This window comes from Saccopteryx bilineata, chromosome 1, assembly GCF_036850765.1.
Source record: "Saccopteryx bilineata isolate mSacBil1 chromosome 1, mSacBil1_pri_phased_curated, whole genome shotgun sequence".
Classification (NCBI taxonomy): Eukaryota; Metazoa; Chordata; class Mammalia; order Chiroptera; family Emballonuridae; genus Saccopteryx; species Saccopteryx bilineata.
This window is the reverse complement of record NC_089490.1, coordinates 271,234,002-271,251,089: the sequence shown is the minus strand read 5'-3', so window position 1 is coordinate 271,251,089 and position 17,088 is coordinate 271,234,002. Positions and strand designations below refer to the sequence as shown.

At 53.9% G+C, this 17,088-nt stretch overlaps 1 protein-coding gene across 2 annotated transcripts; it reads right to left on the bottom strand.

Annotated features, from left to right (window-relative positions):
- Positions 1-778: 778 nt before the first annotated feature.
- SLC6A18 (solute carrier family 6 member 18) lies at positions 779-16,850 on the bottom strand. 2 transcript variants are annotated; one of them, XM_066243305.1, is made up of 12 exons: positions 16,601-16,847; positions 13,786-13,926; positions 13,108-13,245; positions 12,312-12,493; positions 10,310-10,420; positions 9,275-9,387; positions 8,302-8,430; positions 6,817-6,973; positions 6,187-6,391; positions 5,646-5,805; positions 4,138-4,300; positions 783-2,798 (listed from the first exon to the last, which is right to left on the bottom strand). In XM_066243305.1, exons 1-12 carry the CDS (start codon positions 16,758-16,760, stop codon positions 2,628-2,630), a joined length of 1,830 nt encoding a protein of 609 aa, XP_066099402.1. In that variant the 5' UTR covers positions 16,761-16,847; the 3' UTR covers positions 783-2,627. The 2 variants fall into 2 exon arrangements, with proteins under 2 accessions (XP_066099404.1, XP_066099402.1); XM_066243307.1 differs by lacking the exon at positions 8,302-8,430 and having other exon boundaries at positions 779-2,798; positions 16,601-16,850.
- Between the last annotated feature and the right edge of the window lie 238 nt (positions 16,851-17,088).

The following is a 17,088-nucleotide window of genomic DNA, read 5'->3' as shown; positions in this document are numbered from 1 at the left end:
GCCCCACCCTGATGGTCAGCCTGCAGTGCCCTCGCTGTCATACACAGGGGAGGGGCTGACCTGCTGCGCAGGGTGTAAGACAGGGCAGGTAGGACAGGACACAACCAGGACTGAGCTGACCTGCCTTGGCTACATGGGCTCACGGCACCCTGGGCATTCCTGGCATTTCCGTAGCTGACTGGGCCCAGGAGGTTGGCCACCACTGTTACTCATTTTTGAGAAGCTCCAGAATCTTGTTCTCTAGAAAATGCATTCTGTGACAGTTTTACTCAGGGTCACATGCATCTTAACCCAAACGTTAAACCCTTGAGATGGGAGCCGGCTCTGGTCAGGCTTCACTCACTAAGAATTTCTGATTGACCTCTTTTTTAAAACCACTTGCAGTCTGCCAACACTCAGATGACATGTGAAAATAACAACAAAAATAATTTAAGTGAACAGGAAAAACTGGAGAATTTGGATCTTGCCTAAATCTACACTGCATGAACAGGAGCCCGTTTGCTCCTGCATCCCACAGATGTGTAAGGAGCAAGTGGGTCAAGTTATGAATAGGAGTAACAAGGAAACCAGGGTGAAAGCAGATGATGCCGCCAGTGCTCAAAGTGCTGAGTGGTTATCAGCCCCAGTCCCACGATCCTGCCCCTCCCTCAACCTTGCACATGTGCTCAGCTCCGGGCTGTGCAGGACGCTGTGGAGCAGAGGGCTCCCAAACCTTGGTGGGCTCAGAACCCCCAGGCACTGTGAGAGACAGAATAATGATCCCCCAAAGGTACCCATGCCCTAATCCCAAAACCTGCATGTGAAATTCGGTAACTAATCAACTCGCTAAAAATGGGAGATGATTCTGAATTGTCTAGGAGAACCAGGGTGATAGCTGGTTCTCCAAAGGCTGAAGAGACAGTGTGTCAGAGAAACACCATATAAGAAAGACTCGCTGGCCATTGCTGGCCTTTTGACAGAAGAGGGGGTCAGGGTCACAGCACGGGGTGGGGGACTTGCCCAACTGTGAGGCTCAGCACACACTTTGGGGCACGCTTGAGTTCAGTCCATTTTAACACTCAGCTGCTCTTAGGCAGCAGTAGTGCCTGCTCTGTTTGCCCAGGTCTGGGCTTGTTGTGTGCACAGAAGGCTCCAAACAGCAGGCCTAGGATGGGCTGTTTATAACCTCCCATAATACTAGTCAGCTGGGTTTTTTCAGCACCCTGGACAGCGTTAGCCCTACTGGGAACTGATTTGAAAAGTGTTTGGAAAGGTAGGCCCTGGGTGTTCACTGGGGCTGTTCCCAGCAGCGCATAGTCAAGGACATACCGTATTTCCCCATGTATAAGACGCATTAAAAAAAATCTGGTGTCTAAAAACTGGGTGCATCTTATACGGTGGTTGCTGATTTTTTTTACTTGCATTTCCTGCTTTTTCGCGCTCATTGTTGAAGACAGTGATTCGTCATCAGACACAGATGAGGGCAAGCTAATGGATGGAAGTTTTGACATTGATGAGGAGTTGTATGAATTTTATGATGAATAAAACTTGAGTTCAATAATTTTATGTAATACTTTTTTTTTCAAATTTTGGGCCCCAAAATTAAGGTGCGTCTTATATACATGGGGAAGTACAGTAATGGTCTCAGGGTGGCAGGTCCGAGCTAGGCCTGTGCGTATGTTATGGCTCAGTGCCTCAGACCTGATCCCTGGCTCCATGCTGGTGGAGGAGGAAAGAGGGAAGAAGAGAAGAAGAGAGGAAGGGAAGGAGGGAGGGAGCGTAGGTGGCACTTGGAAAGTTGGGGAGGGCACTCTCCCAAGGGCTCTAGAAGAGGCAGATCCTGGCTGTTGGCTGCAGGAGGGCTTGGTACATGGATGGAGGTGTGACTGAGGACCTCAGGGAATGAGTGAGTAATATAGTTCCTCTGAGACTGTAGGGACCTGAATGATAATCGACTTTCTGTACATTCTTGACACACATTTAAGTCTTTGAAAATGTTTAAAAGAACAAATGACAGTGTTTCTGGTATAACTTCAGGAGAAGCCAGACAACCCTTGGGTCCTAGTATGGCCAGGGGTTCCCCGGACAGTTCTCCACATCAGCTTCCCACATCACTGTGTTCCTGCTGCCTGCACAGTTCCCCTTCCCCTGTGGGGGCACAGCAGACCCTCCCCATGATCCAAGTGCACTAGGTACAGGGCTGCTGCAGGCCAGGGCCCGTTCACTTCTCCTTGGAGATCAGACCTGCAATTCCCGCAACATGTGGGGTACAAGACCCCACTACAAAAGGTGTAGATGTGGCCTTCTCAGAGACCCCTCTGCTGGCCTACTTAGCAGTGGAACCCCCTACAGTTTTACCCATGGATTTGCCAAGAGCAGCTGTGACCACCCAGATGGTTTCATGCAGGGCCCCAGACTGCAGGGCCCCAGAAGCCAGATGCTGGCTGTCTCCTGTCTGGAGAACAACATGGATGTGACACTGAGTGTGGGCTGTGCACTGAGCTGGGCTGGAAGGCGTGAGGGTTTCTGGAAGCAACAACCAAAGGTCACAGGGTTGGGGTGAGTATAATGGGGCTGGGTGATCTGTGAGTGAGGAACATGCAGGCTGGGCCCTCCCTGTCCTCAGCAGACCGCACTGTCCCACAGCTTCAGGCGAGGCGCACGTCCTGCCACGTGTTCTCTTGCTTCCGTCTGCGCCACGCGAGCAGCTGGGCAAGTGCAACCCCTGGGATCCACAGTAAAGGCAGGAAAGACAGGAGCCCACAGACGGCCTTCACCCAGCCTGGGTAGGACTTCTCCTCCCGCAAGGGGAACTGCTTCTGCAGAGACACACAAGGCCACAGGGTGAGTGTTTGGGGACAGGGATACCGTCACTCCCACTTCACTACGCTGGACAGAGTGAGACTGACCCTCCACCAAGTGTACGTGGAGTGTGTGGGCAGCTTCACCCCATCTCTTTTTGAAACAACAGGTTGCTTCCTTGCAGATGGATGAATGGAAAAGGCACACAGCCAGGGACTGCTCCCTCAGCAGTGAGGTACAGGGAGCTGAAGTTTCAGGGTGTGAGCTGAGCCTCTTGTGGGGACTGGGCTCTGAGAGACAGGCCTAGAACCTAGGGAGTCATGTTTTGGAAAGAGTTGCCCTGACCACCCTTAGGGAGCCCACACTCCCGAGTTTGCCTCGGCCTGACACACTGGGACCTGGTGACCCCCTTCTTTCCCCTCTATTGGGGGGTGAGATCACACACTGACCTCAGGGCCTTCTTTCAAGGTTCACAAGGCACTTCTGTGTGAATCTAACAGTAAAATATGCATGAAAATTCTTTAAGAAGCATAACATATTTCCCCATGTATAAGACACACCTTTTTTTTCAAAAAGTTTGGGGTCTAAAAACTTGATGCGTCTTATACAGTGGTTGTAGACTTTTTTAACTTGTATTTCGCACTTGTTTTTGTACTCATTGTTGAAGACAGTGATTCATCATCAGACACAGATGAGAACAAGCTAATAAATGAGAGTTTTATGAATTCTATGATAAATAAAACTTGAGTTCAATAACTTTATGTGATACATTTTTTTTCCAAATTTCGGGCCCCCAAATTAAGGTGCGTCTTATACATGGGAGCATCTTATATAGGGGGAAATACGGTAGTACCCTTTCTTCTTCTCCTACCCTCGATGTCTTGGGCATCTCCGCTTTTTAAGGGGAATTTAAAATGGAATTAACAGTACTTCCACACTCCCCATGGGCACAGTGAGGTTCAGAGCTACTAGACAGGGTAGCAAGTTAGTTAGGCCGCATGGCTTAGTCCTTTACTGGCCTTGGTGGCAGTTCAGTGACACAAGCCATAGGCTTGGGAAGTGCAGCTGAAAGGCCACATCTATGTGTGCAGGGCTACAGAGACCCATGATGTCACCAGAGTCTAGAAACTGTCATCTTTCTACCACTGGTCAAGGTTGTCTGAGCTGCTGGAGTCGTCTCTAATGACCCAGGGAACTCTTGAGATCTCATTGCCTTGGGTCACACAGCAGAGGCGGCCCACTGAGAGTACAAGTCTCCACCATGAAAGTCATCTGGGCCCTGGATAACATCAGCGCCAGGTCAGACCAAGCCCAAGGTAGACCCCAGGGCCCTGGTTCCCCATCTGAAGGACCTACATATTGGGGGTTCCAGGCCTTATAGCTCAGCGTTGTCCGGGCCAAGAAGATGATGTAAGCCACGAAGATGGTCAGCAGCAGCAGGGGGCTGACGACTTTCCAGGTCACCCGCCAGTAGAGTCCAGGCTGCTTCCCAGTCATCCATGCTATATCGTCACAGAACCTGCTGGGACATTAGGCTTAGGTTCTCCTACCCGGACCCATGTCTGCAAGCCCACACACAGCCAGCAGCTTCCTCCACTGCCACCCAGATGTGACCTGTGGGGGCTGTGCTCCCAACTCCGCTTTGTCCTTTGCCCTCATGTCTTCCTGAGAAGCCACCAGATGGTAGCCTTCTCAGGTCTTGATGAGGACTCAACCTCCCATTGATATGTGGCAAAAGCCTGAGCAAGCAGATCAGTCCAGTCAAGGGAGAGGTCTGGGAAGGGCATGATCCCGGGGCTGCTGGCCCCTGCCAGACAGCAAAGAGGAGGTCAGCCCAGTCCCTAGCCGAGCCCCTGGGTGAGGTACCATTAGACAGGAACTGTGGCATTCATCCCTGGGAAGCTCAACAGCTGGGTGAGAAGCAGCAAAGCCCCTGCCAGCCCAGCTGTGGGAAGGAAGCTGGTACTTGACCGGTGCCCTCAGTGCTCAGGGTGGAGAAGCCACCTGTGAGCCACCCTGCGCCCAGAGATCTGGACAGAGTTGACCCAGGATGTGTAGCAGCTATCTCCAGGAGCCGGCAGAAAGGCAGGACCCACCCTGTGGCCCTTCCTCTGTTTGCTCCCTTTAACCCAGCTCCACTCCAGATGGTCTCTGAGTGTCTCCTGAGACCCGCGGCTGGTTGGAGTCCAGAGTTCACTGTTTGTCCCACATCACTAGGTCAGGCCCTCACCGGATAGCTGCCCCTCTCTCCAGATGGGCAGTGTCTCACCTCGGGACAAGCACACTGGCCCCCATGCCCATAGAGCAGGGGGGGAGGCCCTGAATTTAGTGACTTCCAGGACCCCTTGGAACCAAGAACAGAGAGCACATCTAGGGCCACTTGGGCAAGACTGTAGTCAGGGGTGTGAATGCAAGTGTGAGTGACAAGGGTGAATGCAGGTATGAGTGACAGGTGTGAGTGAAGATGTGAGTGACAAGTGTGCAGCAGGCCCAATCCAGGTGGGAATGAGCAGGGCCAGTGCTGAGCCTTCTTGGAGGCCTCCAGGAGGGCACTGGGTGGGGGGTGAACCTCCTGGTGCCATAGTGTCTACTATCCATCAACTTGAAGTCTGTCCCATATGGCTGGAGACTGGTAGGAGGCTAGGAGGCTGGTACAGCCAGGTGGGCAGGTCCTGTGGGAGCTCCTGTGGACCCCTGACAGCCACCGTCAGGTATGTTTTGGGAGGGGCCTCAGATGATTGTGTGTCATCCCTGTCGCTGCCCTGGAGACTGGCTGCCCTGAGCCCGGGCAGTGTATACAGGGATGTTGGGAGCAGAGGGGTGGGACACCAGCCCCAGCTGGTGCCGAGGGAAACAGAACTCACCGTTCCAACCCGTAAACATAGATGACACCGGCCACCTCAAAAAAGGCGAAGATGATCAGGTTCAGGGAAGCCACGTGGTTGTCAAAAACCTCGAGCCAGTAGCTCCCAGACTGCAGCGTGAAGCAGGTTGACAAGAGGAAGCAGACCAGGCAGACCGCCCCTGTGGGCACGGACATTCGCATCTGAGCAAGTCGCCCTGGCTGCTGCCCACCCAGGGCCTCACACCTTCTCTGCGTCTGCTTGCCCCCACCAACTCCCAAACTGTGCCACGAGGGCAGGAAGACGCTGGGATTGGCATCCGCGGGCAGTGTGGGAGGGAATCCTGCTCCCGGCCCCACTGACCCTCCACTTCCCATGATGGCCCTCGGGGGCGGCAGCTTAGCTCAGGGCCACTGGAACCAACCCTGAGAGGCGACAAGACTGACCCAGTGCTCCATGGGGACCGTGACATGGCCCTCAAGCCCTCAGGGAAGAGGGTGTCTGGATAACAGGTGGGAGTGGAATGAGAACTGGGAGGCAGGAGGTCAGGAAGGACACTCACCAGTCAAGACCTCCTTGGGAACCCATTTTGGGAGGACCTTCATATCCAGGAGTGGTGTGATGATACTCTCCATGTACCCGAACATGGATGACAGCCCCAAGGTGAACAGCATCACGAAGAAGAGCACGGCCCACACCGGCGCTCCCGGCATGTGCAGGATGGCCTCCGCGAAGATGATGAAGGCTAGGCCCGTGCCTGAGGCGCTCTGCAAGACACACACAGCCCACGCTAGGACACGTCTGCATGGGGCACCCAGGCTGTGACACACACACACCGCGTCCTGCATTGTGACACACGTGCACACTGACACCCAGCCTGGCATCGGGGCCGGGGTGGTGGTCTTGCTCTACCTGGGCTGTGCCAGGACAACCCAGGGGCACCTCTGAGGGAAAGGAACCTTGTTCCCTTTAATAGCCTGCAGCCAACACGTGATGTGGGACCCAGGGCCTTGGGTTCAGGCACCCATCAGACCGCTGCCCTGAGGACCTGTCTTCTGACTGCCCATCCTAGCCTGCCGCCCTGGGCCCCAAGAGTCAGCTGACCCTGTATGTAACTGCCCAACTCCCACCACAATCAGTGATGCCCACTCCCCTGGCCAGCCATCTGCAACAAGGCCAGGCCCCTCAGTACCTTATCCAGAAAGTCTTGTAGACGGCAAGACTCCAGGTGCAGCCTGGCCACCTTCTCGGGCTGGGTGGCGTTCAGGTGTGTGAGGACAGCAACATAGTCATCCCTGGAGATGCTCTGGTCGGGGAAATCAAACTCATTGGTGAGGCTGAGGATGTTCCTGCAGGGACAGAGAGGCTGAGTAAACGCTCAGCGGGGCCCCGGCACTCACAAGCACGCCTGGCCAGAAATGCCCAGAAAGGACCACAATAACCTCAGTGAGGATCAGGCCTCCCACGTCCGGTGCGGTCTCAAGATTACCTGTGGTGGGGGTGGGGGAGCTGTGGACAGGCGGGGTGCTTATTTACTTCCGGCACACTGAAGGGAGGAAGGCTGTTCTAAGCCCCAAATGGGGCCCCAGGCTTGGAGGGGACACTCCCCTGTGGGCAGCCCTGGGCCAGGACAGCTGCAGTGGCAGCATTCTTGCCTCCTCGACCTGTGGGTCCCCAGTGGACACTGAGCACGGCACTCCCCAAGGGCTCTGGGGAGGGTGGGCCCAAGCTCTGCTCCACAGTCTCACAGTCAGGGAGCTTCACTCTGTCTCCAGGGATCCAGGCTCAAACTCACATCATAGGTGTTTCTTTTTTGCAAGTTCATCTATTTGCTAAATGTATTGTAATCTCAAAATCAACACCCATGGCTCTTCTGTGGTTATTGAGGACACGTCCAGAGGGCACCTTCCTGCCGAGGCGGACAGTGTCCTTACAGTCCAGTTAGGGACACAGTTTTTATGTTCTTTGTGCTTTTTGGTGGTGATTTTGTTGTGTAAAATGTCCCCCAAGTGTAGTACAGACTGTCCCTAAATTCAGTGAGATCAGGACACGCCACCCAGGAAGCTCGTTGAGCTGACTTCCAGTGCAGTTAATGAATCAACAAGTGTTCAGCAGGCATCTCAGTGGAAGGGGCTAGAAGAGCCAAGGAGGGATTATGTTGCTCACCAGGGCACAGACCCATAGCCCCTCAGGACATTCCACTATACCCAGGGAGCACCGTCTGCCTTCTTCCTCCCTCTGCGGTCTCAGCCCAGCACGTTAGAGCAGGTGTCATGGCAGCACCATGGACATGGCTGGACCACCTCTGGGGCTCTCAGGCTGGGTTCTTCCTAACTCTCCCAGCTCCTGGTGCTCGAGGCCTTCCCAGGCTTGAGGCCGTGTCACTCCAGCCTCTGCCCGTTATCACATGGCCTCCCTCTGTGTATGTGAGTCCCTTCCTGTCTGATATAAGGACACTCTTCCTGTCTCATTTGGGCCACCCTAACCAGTATGACCTCCTCTTAGCCAACACTACCTGCAAAGACCTTATTTTCAAATCAGGTCTCATTCTAGCTTCCGGATGGACACACCCTTTAGGGGAAACTCTCTGCCCTCCTCCCCTAAGGAAATAGAAGGTTATTGAGTAGGGCCCTTAGTGTAGCAGGTCCCCTCTGCTGGCCCCAGGGTGCTTGCTCACCTATCCAAGCAGCGCCCGTGGTCATTGGCCGCATTGAAACCCAGGACAGAAAAAACAGCAATGGAGGCATAGAGGGAGGTCATGCTGTTGACCAGAGCGATGATCACTGCGTCCTTCTTACAGTTGTTTCTGAGCAGGTATAATGCATTGTTATGGTTAGGGCCCTCAGGGGGAAACTCGGAGGGGGCCTGTTACCTTACCACCCCCAAACAGACACCCCCTCACACTGCACCAGGGACCTGCACGTACATGACCCAGAAATATACACCGTTCCCGGTAGTCTCAACACAGCCTTGGCTCCCTCTCTGCCCCTCCCTCCTCACCAGCCCCTCCCACTGGTTCCAACTCCAGGCCACAGAGGTGGGTTAACTGCACACAAGCTTCTGAAGGTGAAAGTTGAGATAGTAACTTGTCAACACAGCCCAGGACTCCACTGGCCCTCCACCTCCTGTCCCTGCCCACTCTGAAGGGTAGAAATACTGACACCACAAGGAACTAGGTTTATGGGTGTCACAGGGACTCTTGCTGTATAGTTTACAATGCCATGGTTGTTGGGGGGGTATCAAGTCTCATAAATGGTGGTTGTGGCTCCCTGCGGAGCAGAAGCCCGAGTCTGCTTTAGTGACTATAGAGGCGACACACATGGCATTTCTGCTCTATGACCTCATGCGCCACACACGTGGTTCGTGTTGGTCCGTGTCCACCCCTGTTACAGCCTTGTTCCTGGGTTTGGTTATCTAGGCTCTCTTCCAGCGGTGGCTCTGGAACCTGTGGAAGGCTGCCATGAGGACCTGACCTCCAGCCCTCAGGGGATAACTCAGTAATTGCTGGAATCCCCAGAATCTGGTCTCATCTCAAGTTCACATTTGGCCACACCATCTGTCCCAGGCAGGAAGTCCATAAAGAAGCTGAGCTAGTACCCCTACAGGCCCAGCTCCTCGCCAGGAGGAACCCATCCTGAGTCCAGCCCTACCTGGGTGGATTGTAACTTGCCAACGCAATGTGTCCCCCAAAGGCCAAAGACAGAGAGAAGAATATCTGGGTGGCCGCGTCCAGCCACACCCGAGGGCTCTGGAGAGTCTGCATCTGCAGGGAGAAGGGCGCCCCTTGTGCCTCACACAGACCACACTGGCCCCCGCAACCACTGTCCCAGAAAATTTCCAGGACTTCCTCTGGGGCAGCTGTCATGAGTGGTATCACCTGGTCAAGCCCCAAGGACAGCTGCAGACCATGCATGAGCAAGCATGCTTGGAAGGACAGTTAATATAGCAAACTCGGCCTCCTGTCCTGTGACATGTCAGATAACCCACAGCTCCTATCCACACAGGACACGTAGGAGCTGAGAACTTGGCTGTAGACTTCTCAGGGCCGGGAAATGGGCCTGAGCAACTTGAACCTGGATGTATTTATCTGCTCCTCTCAGACTTGGTATACTTGAATGACTTGAAGTCGCCCAGGGCGGAGCCCACCTGCATATAACACCAGGTATTTCTGTTGCCGGGGAGCTCTGGACAAACACACTTACACACACAGGCATCCCCTCGCTTCCCCTGTGGCAGGGTACTGCTCAGGAGACTGGGACGTGCTGTAGAGCCCCAGAATCTGCCAAGAAATACTGGAGTCTGGAGAGCACGGAGCGGTTTAGAAGGGTTGTGGGCTTTGGTGGGCAGGCACCTGGGTCTCAGGCTCCTTGCCTGGTGGGACCATGGAGCTGGATGTGGCTTTTGGAGGCATGTGGTTCAGGGCAGTAAGGATGGCATACTGGGTCCCCAGACAGCCTCACCCCTGAACCCTGGCCCTCAACATCTCACAAGTACCAAAGTCCACATGCCCCAAACCATGTCCTCCTCCTGCTCCCTCCACTCTGACCCTGACTTCCTCCCTGAGGCCCATGCTCCCCTCTCCTTCATCCACACCCAACATGGCCAACGGGTGGGACAAACCGGGCTGGATTCGGCTGTGGCCCCGATTTGGGTGTTTCCTGGACTTCCATTTGAGATCCACTTACATTGGGAGTGAACAGGTAGGTTAAGCCTTGGGCTGCTCCAGGCAGGGTGAGTCCTCTGATAAGGAAGATGGTCAGCACCAGGTAGGGGAACAAGGCTGTGAAGTAAATTGCCTTGAAAAAAGATCAGACTGTGAGACTTTTCATTGGTATCGTTCCACATAAATATCTTGAGCGAGGCAGGCAGGTGGGAAACGCCGCAGCAGCCAGCATCCCACCATTCATCTGGGATCCCAGTCAGGCTGGGACGGAGGGCACTGCGGAGGCAGTGGGGGTGGGCTCCGGTCAAGCTCAGAGGGTTTGGACCTCCCTGTGATGGTCACATGTGGACTCACGTATGCGTCTGTGCCTGTGAGTCAGCTGAGGTGGGCGCTGACTTCGGGACCGCAGCCCCCCTCTGTCTACACTGCAAGCATTCGGCTCTTGCTTCACTGACACCCTCTTCCCACCCCAGACCCCGCTGGCTACTTTCAGGGGCCTTGGGGCTCCACACCCCCCACACACACCCTCTCCTACATGGCACTCATTCTCAGTCACGTTTGGGTAGAAATCTGCATACATGGTGTCTACACAAAATACGTCTCAAATGGATGTTCTTAAAAATAATAATAATAAAATAAAATGGGTGCTCTTTTCTCACGGCCCCCACTGAGTCCTCAGATATAGACTGACTTTGGGGGCCACCCGGGTGCATCTTTAGGGACTTTCAGAACAGGTTGTCTGGCATCTCTGGCTGGCTTGTTGGGCCTCATGGCCGCTCTGATCTTCCTCGGCAATTTCAGTCCTCTCAAGCGCGAGGACCCTCATGTGAGTAACTGCAACATCCACATGCCCACTGAGAAACGCTCAGGTGCACACTTGGATCTGTGCAAGAGCAGCACCACCACGATGGGTATCTGGGGCCTACAGGTGCCGGGAACTGCACACAGTGATTTATAAAGATAGATACGTGTGATGCCGGACTTCTCGCACCAAGAGGGGAGAGGGAAGGAAGCCCCTGAGCTGGGAGTGTTTCGGAAACTATGCTTGCGAGTGGGAGGTGCAGGCTCCGGGCCTTTCTGTGTGGAAACTATCAGTATGCTTTTCCTCATTATGTAAGTCCCCTTAAGAGATGATCAACTAACTGTTTAAAACACAAATGCTAGCAATGCACTTAGCATTTATAACGTATTATAAATAAATGTTCATGGTGGGGCAAAAGTAAGTTTTCAGTTGTGAGTATGCAAAACACAGAGTTTATTCTTGTATTGTTTATTAATTATTGATTATTTTCCACACGAACAACTGTAACCTACTTTAGCCCAACCCTGTATAACTACAGCACCAAAGCTGGGAGGGAGGGGGTGGGGTGTAAGGCTAGGAGGATCCTGTATCACATGCAACGCTGCGCGAGGGCGGATCGTGATGAGTGACAACCTATAATTCAACCCTAAGATAAAATGAAGTGTTATACCCAATATGCCAACAAAGCACACAGAGCGAGATCATAAAAAATATTCATAAAAGAGAGAAACAGGAACAAAAAACAGACTTGACATGTAAAAAACAAACACAAGTGACGGACTTCACACTGCCCAGCTCAGTCATCGCATCAAACGTGAGCAGCCTGAGTTCCGACACAAAGGTGGGGTCATCGAAATGGTTAGAAAGAAAAAGCAAGACCCAACTGCATGCTGCCGACAAGAAATACACTTTAAACAGAGACCCCAGTAGGTTAAAAGAAGAAGAATAGAAAGAACATACAATGTCAACATGGTCAAAGAAGGCTATGGGGCTGTGTTAGTACCTTAATCGACTTCGGAGTAAAGACTATGGCTAGGATAGGGACAGTCACTCCATAATGATAAAGGCATCAGTTCTCCAAGGAGACCGGACAGTTTTGACACTCATGCCCCTCCTAACAGAGCCTCCAAACCATGATGCAAACACGGACAGCAGTGGGGGAGGGGCGGTCCTCAGCAGCTACAGGGAGCAGGGGAGTGAAGTCTGCCCCATGGGCCCTCACCTTCCCCGTGGATTCGATGCCTCTGATGACACACAGGTACAGGACTGCCCAGCAAGCAGCCAAGCAGACCAGCAGCTGCCACTGGACGGAGCCAATGTGGTCCATGTCGGCCGTGATGTTCAGCGTCTGCCGGTACCAGAAGTAGTTCACGGGACTGCTGCCCTGGCACTCTTCCACAAACCCTGAGAACCACAAGGTATCATCATGGGCTGGCCACGCGGCTCAGGCAGGATTCGGGCGTGGCAAACCCTCAGCCTAGGGGCGAGTCTGTGTAGAATTCTTCCTGGGGCTGCTGCTGCAGTGCTGGGCACACCAGACAAGCCCAGTGCCCTCCACTGCCCAGGGGTTCCAGCACGGCCAATGGGGCCGACACAGGGAGCCTCCAGACCCACACTCTGTTGGATACCCAGGGCCAGCCTTGTACAGAATGAGCGAAAGATAAGTTCACACTAGCCCTAGGCAGGAAGGGAAAGAGGGCAAAGGCAGCTTCCTGAGCAAACTGCTGAAAACAACTGTTTTTCACATGACCAAGATTTAGCCCGATCCAGCACTAGGCTGAGGTCTGGACCTAAAGGCCTAATTCAGCCAAAGCAGCGACCCCCTGGCTCACCCGCTCATGGCCTGGCAGGAGCATGGCTCCAAGGCCCACAAGCCAGGCTGTGTCTGTGGGCCCCTGGGTCCAGCAGTGAACAGAGACACGAGGTGAAGAGAATCAGATCTAACGTGCTATATCAGGGCAACCGTGTGGGGCTAGGAGTGAAAACAAAGCGTGAACTTCCCTGGCCCTTGGCATTACCTGTCCGGTTGAGGTTCAGCGGGCAGGAGCTCCAGGGCAGCGGGTGCTGGAAGGAGTTGAGGAGGTACCACAGCACCCAGGTCAGGACAGTGTTGTAGTAGAGGCTGATTATGAAGGAGACTGTGAAGCCGCCCAGCCCTGCAGGCACAGTGACAGTCACCGTCCTCCCTGTTTCAGGCTGTTCTGGCTCAACTGCCACCATTTCTGCTCCCCCACCCCTGGCTGCACCCGGCTGCATCTCTTGGCTGGCGACACATTATTTTACAACTCCCTGTTCACCCTGCCCCCACCCATGCCCACAAGCTCCCAGGACATGCTGGCTCAGCGTGTGCACAGACCCATAGGACTCGGGACACCGGACAGCCTGCTGCTGCTCTGTGGGGCTAGCCTGTTGCCTCCTCCTCTTGCACCTGAGCTCACCCCTCACAACACCCTACACCCAAGTTCTTCCTCAAGGGAACCAAATGAGTCCTCCTCAGAGTGTGACCAAGGGCAGCTCCCAAGGGATGCTTCTGCCTGAGTCTCCCTGCACCTTTACACCAGGATCCCTTTGTCTGCAGGTTCTGAACCACGAACATGTGCTGGTGTGATGAGCAAACCCACAATGCCCACGAAACTGCAGCCCCTACCCCTGGCCCTCCCCAGCAGCTGGGCAGGGGTCCCAGAAAGGCAGCATACCGACTCCGCCCAGGTAGGGGGAGATGGTCGTCCATACCCCGATGCTGCCTTTGCGCAGGCGCTGGCCAATGGCGAGCTCGATGTGGAACAGCGGGATCCCCTCAAGGGCCAGGGCGATGAAGTAGGGGATGAGGAAGGCCCCTGAAAAGATGTGATGGTTAGCAGAAGGCGGCACAGGGCGGGAGAAACACCGTGGCCTCCCTGAGGGTGCAGACCGTAGGTCAAGCCCAGTGCTGGTGTTTTACATCACTTGGCTGCATCCAACTCGTCGGTGCTTCAGAGGTGGTTTCATCAATAAGCAGGCTGTTCTGTTCCTACTGAGACCCCCCCCCGCCCCGTGACCCACCGGCTCTCCCATGACACTGAGCTGTCTCTTTCACACAGAATGTTGGAGAATGTTGATGCCTCAGATTGTCTGTCCAGCTGCTCCCTGAGTTGGGCTGAGACCTGTCTCTCTGTCCCTCACTGTCCAAGCAGTGCAAGGAGCAAAACAAACTCTTGGTCCCAGATGCTGAGCAGTGTGACCAGGACCCTGTCTTCTACAGAACCCACACACACAGCACCCAGGGCAGTCGGGACCTGCAGCCTCTGCCCTGCAAGGCCTGTGGACAAGGCCGGCTCTTTGTGCCTCCAGACCCTGTGGACATCCCCAGACTGTTGGGGAGGAGAACCGGGTCCCCAAGTAGCTGGGTTGTGACATTGCCCACAGAGCTTGAAATGTTTATGTGTAGAATCACTGCCAGTCTCTACATGTTCTACTCAATTCTGTTACAATGTTGCCTAAGTCTTATATTTATTTTTTTATTTTTATTTATTTATTCATTTTAGAGGAGACAGACAGAGAGAGAGAGAGAGAGAGAGAAGGGGGGAGGAGCAGGAAGCATCAACTCCCATATGTGCCTTGACCAGGCAAGCCCAAGGTTTTGAACCAGCGACCTCAGTGTTCCAGGTCGAAGCTTGATCCACTGCGCCACCACAGGTCAGGCTCTAAGTCTTATATTTAAAGAGAAAGTTTACAAAGCTGAACAATCACCAATGGCAGAGAAAATAATAGTTACCCTCAGTGTAATGAGCTTGTGCAAATGAAAAATGTGACACATTATCTGCTTATCACTTATATCTCATTTAAAAAACAGTCAGTGGTTGTCAAAGTGAGACAAAAAGGACCTTTACATACATGAGGGGCTGTTTTTAGAAGTGTGAATTAAAGAAACTTAAATATTTTATGACATTTCACCAAGTGCTTTCACATCTGCAAGTAGGTCCTAAAGAAGTATTTCAGAAACAGGGACAAAGGCCCATGGCTTAGTAGGGACTGCTCTCAGGCATTGTGCCTCAGGGGGCACAAGCCCCACCCCCAGCCCCCAGGTAGGTGGTCTCAGCTCACAGCCTGTGGTGATGAGGACTCAGGGAGGTTAGTGCAACACCATCTGGGCACACAGGAGCAGGACCTGGTAACCAGTTAGCGGTGGTGAAACGTTTACAGACATTAGTAACTACCCGCATGTCCACCCTTGCATCCAGTCTGCTTTCCCTCTCGCCCTCTTTCCTGATGCAAAGGGCCAAAGGGCAACAGAGGGCCCGGGAGTGAGCTTTCCGAGGGGCCTTATTATCAGGAGACCCATGGTCCAAGGTGCTGTCTTGCCCCAAACCCCCATAAAGGTTCTAACATTTCTGGAGGCAACACGTTTCTCTTCCTATGTTTTTAAATTTTTCTACATGCTGTGAATCTTCTCATAATCGGGGCGGGGGGGTACTTTAAAGAGATATTGTCCTCCTAACCAGGGAAGCCACGTCAAACAGCGCTTTTGTCTGCTCCGCTCCGCAGAGGTTGGGCCACGAAGCTCCCGCAGAGCCTTCCTCCCTCTTTCCCTGACGGGACTCAGCCCTGTCCTCTGTCTACCTATCACCACCAGGACAGCCGCCGGTTTGCCCTCGGAAAGGGGAAGGATGACTCCCGACCAGAACACACGGCTGAGAGCTCCCCCGCGCAGAGACTTCCCCTGGTCCCTCGTTTCCTAGGGGGAGAGGCCAGAGCAACTTCCCAAGGGAAACACTCCCCACCTCTCCCCCAGAGACCTCATGGAGCCAGGTGATCACCATGAGGGGCTCTCTGGGAGCCCTCAATTCTCACAGGAGCAGAGGGAACCGTGAAGGCAAGTTCACCTGCCACCAAGTCAGGATGGTGATGGGACCCCAGAGAAGAATGAGCCTAGGCTAGGAAGTCCTCAGCCCATCACCTCCAGGGACCAAATTTGGTGACTACTCATGACAGCTGCCAAGGGTAGTTCATGTCTGTCTGTGCCCACATGTCCCCAGCGCTGAGAGTAGAAAGTGACAATCACATTTGCGCTTCTCCAAGAGAGACTAGTGCATGGAGCAAGAAGCAGGCTGACTGCTTTAGTTCATGTCCTCTGACCATCAATAAAATGACTAACTGCTGAGGCTCCCTGTAGGGCCCGCAGCCTCCTATGGAGACCATCTGCCTTAGGGATGTTGGAAGCTGGAGCTCTCTCGAAGGGAGCAAGGAGCCTGACAGTACAAAGGAAGGACAGGCCTGGCGAAGGCACACATAGGCAACCTCAAGGTGAGGCTGAGCAGAAGCAGCATTTGGAGGGTTTGCTTGGGTTTCAAGAGCTCTGATGCCCTCAGACTGGACTCCATAGGGAAAGCTTTCCCCCCTGGGTCATGGCGTATCACTAAATCTCAGGAGGAAAGCTCCCATCTAGGCACAGAAACCAGGGACAAACCATTGTGAGATGTGACCGCTGTCCCCTTCTCCTGTTTGAGGATGCGACCCGGGCTCAAGGCTCACCTCCGCCGTGGCTCTGGCACAGGTACGGGAACCTCCAGATATTGCCCAGGCCCACGGCGAACCCCACACAGCTCAGGAGATACTGGAGCTTGTTGTCCCACTTAGGTCTCTCGTCTCCGCCGCTATCTTCCAGTGGGTCCAGTTCCGGGACACACGCCATGCCTGGTCTCCGGCACCCTGAAGACTTGACTGTTGAACCTCTGCTGGGACTTGAAGTCAGGAGCAGTCTCCCCTTCAGGTGTATTTTTTGCTATTTAAAGGAAAACCACAGAGCCAGTTAATTGATAACTCCGGCCAGGCCCTGGCTCTGGCACGCAGTCCCTTCCATGGCTCCTCCAGCCCCAACCCACCTCGTTTGCCTGGTGCTGACAGCCTTCGGGTGCCACCACCAACGAACCGTTTCCAACCAAGCCCTCTGTTCCCTGTGGGGACACGCAGGGCCTCAAGACAAGGGCACACTTGACTCTTAATTGTGAACTAATCGCCTA

Bases quoted from the DNA above. Each gene is read 5' to 3' on its own strand.
- SLC6A18 (XM_066243305.1), bottom strand. From the start codon at position 16,760: ATGGCGTGTGTCCCGGAACTGGACCCACTGGAAGATAGCGGCGGAGAC. The intron at 4,301-5,645 runs GTGAGTTCTGTT...ATGTCCCAGCAG, and splicing joins TATGTTTACGGGTTGGAACG to GTTCTGTGACGATATAGCAT. The intron at 2,799-4,137 runs GTAGGTCCTTCA...GTGTCTCTGCAG, and splicing joins AGGCCTGGAACCCCCAATAT to AAGCAGTTCCCCTTGCGGGA.